Source organism: Monomorium pharaonis, chromosome 5 (genome assembly GCF_013373865.1).
Source record: "Monomorium pharaonis isolate MP-MQ-018 chromosome 5, ASM1337386v2, whole genome shotgun sequence".
NCBI classification, from domain to species: Eukaryota; Metazoa; Arthropoda; class Insecta; order Hymenoptera; family Formicidae; genus Monomorium; species Monomorium pharaonis.
Genome location: NC_050471.1, coordinates 2,128,906 through 2,142,306, shown reverse-complemented (window position 1 = coordinate 2,142,306; position 13,401 = coordinate 2,128,906). Strand labels below are relative to the sequence as shown.

The 13,401-nt window shown below is 34.3% G+C and overlaps 4 protein-coding genes and 1 long non-coding RNA gene across 7 annotated transcripts in view; 3 read left to right on the top strand and 2 right to left on the bottom strand.

Moving 5' to 3' along the window:
- Positions 1 to 667, bottom strand: part of LOC118645662 — a 5,167-nt gene extending 4,500 nt beyond the window's left edge. The window contains exons 1-2 of the long non-coding RNA XR_004963352.1: positions 624 to 667; positions 177 to 359 (exon numbers count right to left, since the gene is read on the bottom strand). This is a non-coding gene — a long non-coding RNA (uncharacterized LOC118645662). The remainder of the gene's footprint in view (positions 1 to 176; positions 360 to 623) is intronic.
- A 1,667-nt stretch (positions 668 to 2,334) lies between these two features.
- On the top strand, positions 2,335 to 4,212 carry LOC105834228 (proteasome subunit beta type-5). The gene is made up of 5 exons (XM_028192730.2): positions 2,335 to 2,522; positions 2,901 to 3,057; positions 3,138 to 3,350; positions 3,690 to 3,923; positions 4,004 to 4,212. The coding sequence occupies exons 1-5, from the start codon at positions 2,358 to 2,360 to the stop codon at positions 4,111 to 4,113; spliced, it is 879 nt and encodes a 292-aa protein (XP_028048531.1). The 5' UTR covers positions 2,335 to 2,357; the 3' UTR covers positions 4,114 to 4,212.
- Positions 4,213 to 4,775: 563 nt separating this feature from the next.
- Positions 4,776 to 8,159, top strand: LOC105834223 (death-associated protein 1). Its single transcript, XM_012676539.3, has 3 exons — positions 4,776 to 5,014; positions 5,258 to 5,357; positions 7,093 to 8,159. The coding sequence occupies exons 1-3, from the start codon at positions 4,963 to 4,965 to the stop codon at positions 7,250 to 7,252; spliced, it is 312 nt and encodes a 103-aa protein (XP_012531993.1). The 5' UTR covers positions 4,776 to 4,962; the 3' UTR covers positions 7,253 to 8,159.
- Positions 8,160 to 8,354: 195 nt separating this feature from the next.
- On the bottom strand, positions 8,355 to 9,792 carry LOC118644138 (MICOS complex subunit MIC13-like). 2 transcript variants are annotated; one of them, XM_036287198.1, is made up of 3 exons: positions 9,653 to 9,792; positions 9,385 to 9,544; positions 8,355 to 8,731 (listed from the first exon to the last, which is right to left on the bottom strand). In XM_036287198.1, exons 1-3 carry the CDS (start codon positions 9,664 to 9,666, stop codon positions 8,546 to 8,548), a joined length of 360 nt encoding a protein of 119 aa, XP_036143091.1. In that variant the 5' UTR covers positions 9,667 to 9,792; the 3' UTR covers positions 8,355 to 8,545. The 2 variants fall into 2 exon arrangements, with proteins under 2 accessions (XP_036143091.1, XP_036143090.1); XM_036287197.1 differs by having other exon boundaries at positions 9,611 to 9,751.
- A 158-nt stretch (positions 9,793 to 9,950) lies between these two features.
- On the top strand, positions 9,951 to 13,391 carry LOC105834212 (E3 ubiquitin-protein ligase RAD18). 2 transcript variants are annotated; one of them, XM_012676525.3, is made up of 8 exons: positions 9,951 to 10,211; positions 10,331 to 10,425; positions 10,527 to 10,605; positions 10,683 to 11,223; positions 11,367 to 11,619; positions 11,702 to 11,762; positions 11,840 to 12,568; positions 12,670 to 13,391. In XM_012676525.3, exons 2-8 carry the CDS (start codon positions 10,396 to 10,398, stop codon positions 13,053 to 13,055), a joined length of 2,079 nt encoding a protein of 692 aa, XP_012531979.2. In that variant the 5' UTR covers positions 9,951 to 10,211; positions 10,331 to 10,395; the 3' UTR covers positions 13,056 to 13,391. The 2 variants fall into 2 exon arrangements, with proteins under 2 accessions (XP_012531979.2, XP_012531978.2); XM_012676524.3 differs by lacking the exon at positions 9,951 to 10,211 and having other exon boundaries at positions 10,218 to 10,425.
- Positions 13,392 to 13,401: the final 10 nt, after the last annotated feature.

The following is a 13,401-nucleotide window of genomic DNA, read 5'->3' as shown; positions in this document are numbered from 1 at the left end:
GTAAAAAATTAAACTTTTACACGTATTTATTAGTTTTATTAGTGTCGAGCATGTAGAGAGAATAAAAAATTTTATTGAAGGATCGGTTCATGCTCGACTCTCTAGTAAATAGACACAAATTTTCTAAATTATTATTTTATTCATATACAAGATATATGAATAAATGGATCGCTCACTTTTTTTCTGTGTAGAAATCAGAGAGAAACCTGAGAGCGATTATCTTTTTTGTGATTTACCGTATCGTCAACCGAACTTTCGTTGTAGGTTATTTGAGGTTATTTGACACCTCTTTACTCCTTCCTAGAGAGCGGTCATCGCGTCGTTTTAGGTGCTTTTGGTGTTTTCATCCATCAGCGCCTCTATGTACACAAAATATGCACATTGAACTATGTAGTCAAATATCCATGAATCCCATAGGTAATGTACATGACTTTTTAAGTCTCTTCTATGCTATGGTTACGTTTTTCTGTTTCATGCTATATCCGTAAATTTTACAATTATGTGCATTCATATTTTAAATTTGTTTTATGCAAATTAATGTGCACAATCGTGTTCTATAAATATGCAATACCACATATACGTGATATAAATTCAATTAACTGATTTGATAAAAATTCACTCACCGATTGCTGTCGCTGCTCCTGCTGCTGATGCTGCTGCTACTGCTACATTCCTTTTCCGGAATACCGAGTCGCTCCATGGATGCCGCTTTCTGCTGACATATTATCATCCTGCTATTCTCGAACCGCACATTAATAACGATCGCCCGATACTTTATTCGGCACTCCCGATATTACCGATAATATATCACACACGAGTAAAACGTAAACCGCGCGCGAGAATTTCACTTGGCGCGACCATTTAAAAAAATATCATGAAAGGACGGCTTCGTGGAAACGCAGGCCGAGGAAAGCGATGAGAAAACCGTTTGAATGAAAATTACAACTAGTAACGCTTCACTTCACTTCACTTAATTGGCACTCGGGATATTCTACCGAATTAACGTATCCCCTTCGAGCAAACACTTTGCTCGAACGGTCACGCGAACACTTCACTCGAAGGCAAACGCACGATGCCGCACTTTACACATGAATCTGCTACGTACGATCTCACGTCTCGCGACGGCACTCTCGACAGTCTCAACATCGTAGTTGAGCACAATTCGAATTCTGAATACGCGAGACACACGCAAAACACGCACGGAGTCAACGGAACGTTCGACTACGTATGACCAGCGCTGGAGCACGAAGAAGCATGACTGCCGGCACGGCAGCGGCGGACGTAACCGTTGGTAGATACACTCGGCGGTACTCGGCGCTAGTCGGCGCGACTCGTCAAGTCGGCCGCCGAGTCGCGCCGACTAGCGCCGAGTCCCGCCGAGTCTGCCTGCCAACGGTCGCGTACGCCGCCCCGTACGCTGCTGCCATGTTTCTTCGCGCTCCAGCGCCGGTCGGACGTTCCTTGAGTCCGTGCGTGTCTCGTGTGTTTAGATTCGAATTGTGCGCAGGTACGGTGTAGTGTTGAGAGTGTCGTAGCGTTAACAAACGATACGCGAGCCGTGTGAGATCGTCGTATTCATGTGTAAAGCGCGGCATCGTGCGTTTGCCTTCGTTTTCGTGTGAAGTGAATAAACGGTTTTCTCAGTGCTTTCCTCGACCTGCGTTTCCACGAAGTTACGTGACATCACGCTATTTTCGTACCATATATGTTGATTTTCGTTCCGGGCAAAGTTTTCGTGTGCGCATATTCACTCAAGGAGGCTACGCAATCCATTCGGTAGAATGTCGATCGTGGCAATGATGAAACTTTATTAGTCGTCACGCAATTATACAAAACTCTGGGAGCGAATTGCTTTTTACTTCTTGCGCCAAGTGAAATTCTCGCGTGCAGTTTACGTTTTGCTGTCCGAGCAAGAGCAGGGACAGCAATCAGTGAGTGAATTTTTATCAAATCAATTATTTGAATTTATATCATGTATATGTGGTATTGTAGATTTATAGAACACGATTATGCACATTAATTTGCATAAAACAGATTTAAAATATGAATGCATATAATTTTGTAACATTTACGGGTATAGCATGAAACAGAACCAAATAAACGTAGACATAGTTCTGTTTTATAATAATAATTGTTTTCAGATATGGTCTAAATCGACATAATAAATGCTACCAGAATTATGAAATACCGAGTTCATTATTTGTTTAATTGATATATAGTAATGCAACATTTATGCAGTATTTTATATAATATATCTGGCGATTTTCTAGCGATATTTTAAATCAAATTTAGCGAATTATTTTTTCAGGAGTTGGCAATACTGCGATGATGGTCGATGACATTTTCCACCAAAATCGATGATCAACATTCGGGTAAAAATGGCGCTTGCCGAAGTTTGTGGCATCAACTCGTCCGTTGATTTCAGCTATTCGCGAGAAAATGAGAAGATTGTCGGCGAGATCGAAGCGTATACCAGAAATTTCAGCAACAATCTTCAACTAGCGGTGCCACCGTTTATCAACGTAAGCCCGCGACGACGATCGCGACCCAAACTTGCAGCATCATGCAAATCACGTATTTCGCGGCACACAAACTACAGTTAATTTGCCAAATTAACACATACATCGCATCGCATCGCAGCAATTATTAATAACAATATACTAATATTGATGATAATTAAATTTTTTGAATGCCTCTTACGATTTTTAAAAAATGTAATCGAGCATTTATAGGTTATTTTTATGTGTAATTTGAACGAGTCATTCTCTGAGCGCCGGTTGCAGTAATGTAGCTTTATACGCGGTTTAACTTATTTTCTATCTTTTTCTAATTTCAAACTTTGACTTTTTATTTAAAAAATTTCTCTTATAATCATTTAAATGTATCTTTTTATGCTACAGCCAGCTGAAACACTCGGTCACATAGCTCAAGGCACCGACGAAGCCGGGAAGAACCTGAAAATCAAATTTGATCATGGAACTACAACTTTGGGTTTCCAATATCAAGGTGGTATCGTCCTGGCAGTGGATTCACGTGCGACAGGAGGACAATTTATTGGTAAAGTATTGCATATATCAATTATAAAGTATATGATAAATTTATGATAAAAATTGATTAATTTTTATCTTGTTTTCCAGGTTCGTCTACCATGAAGAAGATAGTAGAGATCAATGATTATCTTCTTGGTACTTTGGCTGGTGGTGCTGCAGATTGTGTCTATTGGGATCGAGTTTTAGCGAGGCAGTGTCGCATGTACGAGCTTAGAAACAGAGAACGCATTTCCATTGCAGCAGCGAGTAAACTCTTGTCAAACATGATTTATAATTTCAAAGGAATGGGACTGAGTATCGGTAAGACAAGAAATATGCTAGACTATTTAACATTTGTAATAATTATACCAATATTTATTCATATATTTAGACTAGTATACTAGACTAAAAATTTAGATATGTTGGACATGTTGAAATTTGTATATATGTCAGTTTTATAAACTATATAATAAAATAGAATTATTTACTTCAACTTATATGAAAAGATTTGATTTACAATTTTATCGTAACTAAATATAACAATGATCCAGTCTTTATTTGATTAGCTGTAACATAGATTTGTTACAGTACAATTTTTCTTATATCTACTTTACCTTTGTTTATACTTTTTTCTGTAATCTCACTTTTTAAACTTTGTAGGTATGATGCTGGCTGGATGGGACAAGCGTGGCCCTGGACTTTACTATGTTGATTCTGAGGGAACTCGTACTCCGGGAAAGGTTTTCAGTGTAGGATCTGGATCTGTGTTCGCATTTGGTGTTTTAGATTCTGGTTATCGGTGGGATTTAACCGATGAAGAAGCTTACGAACTCGGAAGAAGATCGATTTACCACGCTACACACAGAGATGCCTATTCTGGTGGTATCATTAGAGGTGAGTCATAAAATAATAAGAAAAGTATTATAATGTAATTTTATGTACTGTATCGCTATAATATATTTTTCACTTTGTAGTATATCACATGAAATCAACTGGCTGGGTGCATATTTCAGACCAAGATAGCAAAGACTTGCATTATGGATATCATTCTGAGAAACTGGCAGGACCAAGCACCTCCTCCTAGATTTAAATTATTAAATATACATTGTATATGTTTATCGTCTATGCAATAAAACGGAATTATTTCAATTTGTGTAATTTATAATAAATCATCATATAGAGATTTAACGCTTCCATTACTACTGAAGTTGTGTACCATCTATTTGTCCATAATTATGTCCATAATTACAGTTATGCTTTAATATTAATATATGATTTTTTTGATCAATATTAACGTATGATTTTCTTCATCTTTTAATCGAAATGAATCAAGTATCTGAAACTTCAGTTAGAATTAAAATTAAAACCAGTAAATCAGATGTTCACAGTTTTTATACTTTTCATATCAAAATATCTCATTATTATCAAAACATTCTTTTGTCAAAAGATGTAAATACGACTATTCCATTTCTTAAATATTTATTTTAATAGTAATTAGATGCATGCCGTAAAAAAAATAAATCTGACAAAAATAATACATAAGAAAATTTAAATGAGGGTACAAATTTAATTTCCACGTTATATTTTGTTAACATGTAGATCAGATTTATGGCTGCGCATATGCTTGTCGTGTATATATTCGAGACAAGGTACCGCGGAGAGAGAGGAATATAAATGCAGCATGTGTGTGGTGTAAGCCTTCTCTCCTCCCCGCCCATGTTTTCACATTCGGCAGCGGCGCGAGGAGTGCGACGCACACGAAGGCGCGTCGTTGAATTCCGCTATCGGCAGCGAGGGAGAGACGGAGAGAAAGAGAAAGAGCCAGAGCCAGTGTCGTGTCGTGTTGCGGTGGCAGTGTTTAGCGGCGGCAGCATATTGTCAACGGGAATTCGTGTTAGCGAGGCTTGTGGGTCGACGTGAGAACGACGACGAGATGTCGAGCGGTGCGGACGAGTGCAAGCTGAAGGGCGGTCATCCCCCGGCAGGTTAGTCTTAATAAATTAACCCTTTTCCACGTTCCTCGTCGCGGAAACTGCGCGGGAAGACAACGGATGGTTGTTAAGCCGCGGTTTGCAGTGACGTATCCATCTGTCGATCTCGCGCGATCCGATTTCCAAGGTCGGCCTTTCTTTGTCCGGAATTTCGTCGCGCTCTCCTAATGCCGGCTCCGTACAGTCCGTACGTCTCTCTATCTTTCTCTTTTATCTCGCCTTTTTTTTTCTTTTCAGTTAAGGCGGGCGGCATGAGAATAACGCAGCATAAGACGCCGAAGGAGGAACGCGAAACAAAACCTAGCAAAGACGTCGAGGAGAGCAAGCCGTCGAGCAGGTGACGTAGATCGCTGCAATCTCCGTATTCGCGTATTTGTCGCGCAAAATGCGCTAAAACGCGTCGTTCTCTACGACGCGGATTTGATAATTAGCGGCTTCTCGCGTGGCATCGAAAGCAAGGATGGCAGCTCGCTGCACAGGGCCGGTTTTTAGGAGGGACGGACAGGGGACCCCATAAATAAATCATAATATGATATTTAAGATTAAGATGTGTATAATTTAATTTCGATATTTTGAGAAAACATTCTGATACTTTATATAGATGTTGTCTATTTTATAATTGTTATTAAATTTTACCAAATGTCACTTAATTTTAAAATACTCATTTTCTTACGTTACTGCTCTAGATAAAAACCCACATAATTAAGAATTCTTTCTTATTTTACGTCTACTTTATAGATTGCAAGATGTTAGAATAAACTTATGCTATTAAAAAAAAATATTAAATGTTATTTTGCTGTCAAAATTTTAATAAGACTAGAATTTTATTGGAATAAAACTGGAATAAGTATAAATTAACAATACTATTTTTATATAAGTATTAATAAATGTTAAAAATTTTAAGTACTAATTAGATGTGTTTTAATACACGAAAATAAACGAAACAAAGCATAAAATGATTGATAAATGACACATATTTCTTTTGTAATTACGATCTTTTATTATCCCTATAAATTTTTTGTAGCTATATAGATTCTATTATTACTTATATTCCTATTCATTTGCATAATTATTTTCCTCCGCAATTACAAAATTGACTCTGCCCACATATAGTCCGATCAGTGCTATATCAACCATATGGCACAACATCTTTCTTTTTTATATTCTTAGATACGAAGTAAAAGAATTACAAGACATAAAAATTGGCGCGACTTATTCGATTAATCCATTCCTGCGCTAATTCTGATGATAAGTACAATTATCGGCGCTCCGCATTTACATAACACAATGTTGTGCAATCAAAAATAAACGTGAGTTATATCTGAAAAAAACATTTACACGGAAGAGTGAAATTATGCTTGTATAAAGCGTCAGATCGATTTAAGTACAATTTAATGACCACACAGATTCTTAAAAAATTCTCCTGAGCTTGCAATAATAAATAAAAATAATTTTCTTATGTTCTGCATTGAAAAACATGTAACATATGTTCTCGAGATAACTTTCTAATTTAATCGCTCTGTTTGCAGCCGATAACGATATATCGTGTCATTTGTAGAAATGTTTACTTAACAAAGTATGTATACCTTTATTTATCCGATATTAAACAGTCGTAATAATTATCAATGCTTCATATCGATATTGCATATGACAAAAAATCGAGAAGACAAAACTGTCTCTAATCTTTTTATATAAGTAACTTTAGAATAGCGTTCTTAATTTAATGAAAAAATTAGTTTTTTTTTAATACGGAAAAATATGATTGCGACAATAACTTTATTGATGACTTTATTGATGAAGGTTCTAAAATATAAAAAAATCTTACAAATTAACATAGAGAGAATAGTAAAAGCCCATTGTCTTAAAAAAAGGAAAATACAAAAATTGTTTCGAAAATTTTTCCAGACTAAGAACACTATTCTAGAATTATTTTTAATCATTATTAATGTTTTCAAGTGCATTTTTGACATATCATGTATTCGAGGTAAAAATTGACGCAAAGTATTTATGATAATGTTATCTTGTCTTCAGTCATGCGTGGAAAATAAGAAAAGGAATTCTGACATTTGCAGTCCGCCGAAGACGATAATGATCAGCGGCGCTCCGGCCAAAGGAAATGCTGATTTTCCACCAGAAGCTGTGCAACACTTCCACGAGAAACCTACACCGACGCACGACGCACGGCCGGCGCATTGTTCGCGTCCCATTATCATTCAACAGCCCAGGAAGTGAGCCGTATTTTGCGAGTTATGTACTTTGCTGATGGACTTTGATCCACAGTGTCATCCGTTGAATTTACGAAAAAGAAAATTATAATTATGCAAATATATATGGGAGATAGGTATATATTATATATAAGCGTACATAAAATGTTTTTAAAAGGATTAAAATCGACGAATTTGGACTTCGCGCCGCGGCGATCGATTCTTTAACCGACGAATAATCAGATCTTTTTTTCTTACAAGGAAATTTCAAAGAAAGAGAAAGCAATCGGAATAAATTTGCAATTGCGAATGTTAAGAGATCGGCGAATTGATCTCCATTTAGGAGACCATTAAAGAACGGGCAGGACCCGCATAAATCGGTTAAAGGATCGAGGAAGCTTGATTTCTTATAAAAGAGATATATCACGAGATATTATACTATACTGTTGTTAAAAAGGAAAGAGAAGAAATTTATTTTTGACGTCACGAGACTCCTTGTATCGGCATTTGAGATTTCATGTACAAGTTTTTGAGAGCATGAATCGTTATCGCACATTTTATCTTCTCATCTTATAGTTCCTTTTATACTAGACACGTTTGCTACAATTACTTCATTATGAGTATTGATAGTAACGGTACTGTCATTGTTTTTGGGGACCAGTACGTATTGTGACTCATAATGAAATTCTTTCGCATTTACAGACTTTTTATTTTACTTTTTTGTATTTGACCATAGCATAGAAATCAGATGCATCAGTGTCACTTTGAATTTCACAGGGAATCGAGACATCTCGTTAACGTGAGTTAACGTTAATACATTAATGTTAACATATGTTAACGTAAATTAAATGTGCAAATGTTGAACGAGATTCACAGTTGACGATAATTTGTATAACATTTGAGAAGGAATAAACATTCATATATGTACATAACTATAGGCTGTGTCTTAATTCTTTTTTTGTGTTGAAATTATATAAAGTATCTGGACTAAAAAAGGACCATTAAATTTATTTAATTTCTTTAACTAATAGCTTTTTTGTAGTTTTTAACAAAATAAATTAATATTAATGTAGCGTAGCCGAATTTATATTTATTAATAAATAAATTATTAATGCAAAAACTGATTCGACTATTCTGTAACAAAATATATTTATTGAACATATAATAAGTTAATAAGAAAAACTCTCAATAAAGAGCTATTAATATAGTGTATAGATATTTAAATTAACATAATAGGAGTGAAGCTAGTAATAGTTCAATGATACTCAATGATAATATGTTTCTAAATCACCTAAAATCCACAATATAGAATCAGAAAACGCTATTGATTTTTTTCTGATACACTTTGTTGTTCGATATAATTCTGCATAGTTTCCGAAATGCTCTGCACGCCATTGGTCACATAGGTTGGAGTTTCAGATAAGAATTTCATACTCGCTATGATTCCCTTATTCCATGACGACTTGATGGAGTTGGAGATGTCATTGGTACTTGGCAATGGTGGTAGCTGTTGGGGTGACAATTTAAGAATCTGATTTTTTAAATTAATTTTTAAATAAATCCAGTAAAAATATTAAAACAGGGAATAATGTAAAAAGCTAATATTGTATCAAATAAAAAAATAATAAATATTAATATGAGCAAAATTAATAAATTTTTATTCTGTAAGACTTTATAGTACTGATCTTAATTCTGATCTTAGTACTGATATAAAATTGATAATTTATAAAAATCTAAACCAATAATGTTCAACCCTTTTTAAACTGAGAACGATAATACATTTTCAGAAAAATTGGCAGAATTGTGAGGGTTGCATAATGTTTATTTCGCTAGCATACATACAGAATAAAATATAAAGAATAGTGTAATATAATAAACAGATAAAATTTTATGTCAAAGAAATTATCATTCAAGAAATTATCTTCATATTTTTGGCTGTAAGCTAGTGAATCGCAAAAATTACAGCAGATGCACATTACTGGTCTAGGTTATGAATATTTCTAAATATCATTAAATTATATTATAAATAAATATCACTCGATGACGATAGCGTTCCAGAATTAATGAGTGGAAATCATTTGAATGAAAATCAAACGATTATGTTTAGCTTTAAGGATGCTGAAGCTAAATATTATATGTGAAAGCTGGAATAAGACTCACCTCGTTGATGATCTCCTTAGGGATGTTGTCCTTGACGTAAGGCGCGACATTGTTGTAGAGTCTGCCGTACAGCTGTACGCTGTCCTCGGACTTGGACCACAGACCCTGCTGAATGCTGTAGTAGACGACACCGCCTACGAGGGTGGCCTTGATGGCGAATCTGCGGGATCATAACCTCTCGTCGTGATTCGATTTCAATTTGTGAGAGAGTGCAGCATGCAAATACCGTGACAGTGTGTTTTCCCTACTCCTCAGTGAATGTACTAACCGCACGATGCCCATTATTCAATCGGAAATCACTTCGACAAAGGTGAACTCGATCCGAAAACACCTCCAATTGAATTCGCCGTCTGTCAAGAGACTTACGTTGACTTACGTAAAGCCCGCCGGAGTCAGAGCCAATTTGTTTACTAGTGCCATCTAAAATTTAGATTTCAAACTTTGTTTATTTCCTCTCTCTCTTTTCTTTTCTCTCTCTTTTTACTTGCACTTTTCTGCACTCGGTTTATAGTTTATCTTTTTCAAATTAAACAGATTAAGATTTGTGTAAACATATGTAAACAATATATAAATAATTTATGTGATCTTGAAATGTACGTTACAATTCTCCTTATTTCATTTTTAAAGAGAGAGAGAGAGAGAGAGAGAGAGAGAGAGAGAGAGAGAGAGAAAGAGCTGTATAATGCAGTTGCAAAGAAAGAATTCATTGAACGGATTCCATTCTTCTCTTCGTAGCTGCACTCAAAATGAAATAAACATATGATTAAACATCAACAAGAAAAAGAGAGAAGATGAAAAGTTTACCCCCACAAAGAACAGACCTTTCGGTATTGTTGGCATTATTGTGTACACACTTCACCGCGATGACTTACTGACGATATCATTTCATTTCTTTCATCTCTTTTCTATTAAAACCTCGTTTTACTAATCGCGGCTTGGATTGTAGAAGTAATGATGCAGAATTCGATGACATTGAATTCTTTGTCCTGATCTCGAAACTCACGATTTACAATGTGGTCGACGGAATACGTGGAGCTCAAGGTACCAGAAACGATTTATCTTAACGAAAAGGGAATGAATTTGAATGAAATGAATGAAAAAAGTGATGAGGTAAATAATGCAATATCTTTTTATTATTGCAGCGTATCGACGAGTTATTACAATGTGGGATATGCTATGAGTACATGGACACTAGTGTAATAACTTCCTGCTCCCACAGTTGTAAGTAATTCTGTTGAAAAAAATCACTGCTATTATAATTTTATTTATACTTTATTTATATTATCTTATATTTTTAGATTGTTCCTTGTGCATTAGAAAGTATCTACATTATAAGACCCAATGTCCGATCTGTTCTGAGGAAACCTTTGAGAAAGATTTGAGGAAAAACAAGCTTTTGGATGAGATTATCATTCAGTATTTGAATTTTAAAGAAAAACACGGTAAGAAGTTTTGTCGTGAAAAGTTGTCGACTGCAAGATCTGGAATTTTGCAATTGGAAACAGTTTGCTCCGCAAACAATTTTGAGTGCAAGGAAGAGCCAGATGTTCTCGATGCAATTGAGACATTGCCCCAGGAATTTGATAGTCCGATACTCACAGCTAATATCACACCTCGTAAACGAAAGGATTATCAGCAGGACATATCCACTCCTAGTACCAGTGCAGATCTTAAAATACCATCAATGTTTACACCAAAGAATAGAAAGGGTTTTCAAAGAGAAGAAAATTGTCAGGTGGTTACATGTCCAGTGTGCAAAGTGGAAGTGTCCGAAATTCATATAAATAGGCATTTGGATGATTGCTTGAAAAGAGACAATACAAAGGATCAACCTAAGAAGTAAGGATTTTCTTGTATTATTCTCTCAAATTTGGGAAAAAATACTACAATCTAATTGTTACAATCTATTCTATATAATTACTACAATCTATATAACTATTTTAATGTTGAAATATCTTTTTTAAATATTTGTTTATTTCCAGAAGTGAACCGAAACGTAAGCCACTGCCAAAGTTAGTGTTAAGTTTAATGAAAGATAATGTCATACGAAAAAGACTGAAAGAATTGGGCTTGTCGTCTCAAGGAGATAGAAAAACATTGGAAAGTAGGCTGCAGAAATACACAGTTCTTTACAATGCAGAGTGTGATAGAACGTATCCAAGACCTGTTTCAGAATTAATTAAGCAGTGTGAAGAGGAAGAGAATTTGGAGAAGAAAGTGCAGAAGCCATCAAATGTAAATACATCATATTATACATATCAGTTTCTCGCCACTTGACGCGTTCTAGAATTTTTTTAGATATATTAAATTTTTACAGAAATTGAATGTCAATAGAAATACAGAACACAATATTATAGAGCAGCAGAGAAAAAAGTATTGTAAGTATTCTTAAATTGCGAGTTATTGGAATATCAATCAAAATATAAATACTTAATTTTTCTTGTTTTATTTTTAGTGTCTACAAATAAGGACAGTTTTAACCAATTAATTACAAGAATAAAACATGACAATAAGCTACAAAAAATATCTGTTAGACGCAACATATTAAACAAAGAAAATTCTGATATTTTATATAATGATCGAGTTGCAGAAAACGATTCAACTATTAAAGATGAACAGAGAACTGATTTTGTACCACTGAAATCTGCCAATTATGTTGAAGATTCAGATTCGAACGCGTCTTGTCCCTTGCAAATGTATTCTAGTGAAGATCCGATGAATTTTCTAACTGTTGAATTAAATGCTTCATCTAATGATTCCATCACTCAATGTACTTCTGATCATGATACTTCAAATCAATTATATAAAACTAATTCAGATTTATTTAATTCTGGTACAAAACTAGAAAATATAAAGATTGAAAAACTGTCTTCTGAAAATGTTTTAATACATGAAGAAATAACTTTTAATAATCAACCAAGACAGTGTGATGTTGTGGAGACTGAAATAGATCTTGACACCAAAAAATCTGAAACTATTAAAATGGGAACAGAGAATGAAGAACAAATTAAGTCATCTGAGAGGAATAGAAGTAACACGAAGTACAACTCTGACAAATGTGTTGCATATTTTGAATCTAGAGATAGGCAGAAAGAATTAAACAATGAAGATATAAATTTAATTGTAGAAGATATTGAGCATTTTGTAGAAGACAATGACCATATTGACATGCAGGATATTTATGGTAACTAGTCTTTGATATTTAAAAACCTAAAATTTTTGAAAATTCCCTTGTATTATATAGAAAAATTGCTATTTTAATTTTTTGGTTTAAAATTTTTATAGATAGATCAAATCAGTTAAATAAAACGATGGAAGAGTTTGCTGCCGGTAGCACAAAATTCGAAAAAGAAAACGTGAAAGCGTTGGATAAAGATCTAACAACTTCAGTTTTTCGCAAACGGGAGTGTGAAATAGCATTCATGTTAAGCGACGAGGAAAAAGTTGCAGATAGAACAATAAATGCTAGAAAATCAGCCCGTCTTGGTCTTAGCGAGGCTAAGGGATTTAACAATGAAACGTTCAGCAAAATTGCGTGGGATGAGGAAAAATCACAAAGTGAGAAGGAGGAGTCGCAGGTAATTCGTACGAATAATATACGCAATTTTGAGAGGAAATCTGTTAGATTAAGAAATAAAATGAGTAATGACACTAAAAAATTAAAAAGATGAAATTAATTTTCACTCAGAATTAAAATAACTGAATCATTGAATTAAATGAAATTTTATATATCTTATTGAGCATCATAAAATGTAAAAATAAGAAAAATATTAGACTAAGCAATCTTTTGCATATTCAATTGTTGTATATAGTTTTGTACTCATGGTGCCTTTGATATAAAACAGAATTGTAATATTTATTTTTAAGGCATAATAAGAATAAAAAATATTGAAAAAAGAAAATAAAAAGTGTAATATTATATATAAACTATTTTTATTATATTAATATTTGCATTTTCTAATTATGGCTGAATTGATTACAACAATGTAATAAAATGGAATAAAAAATATGTTAGAA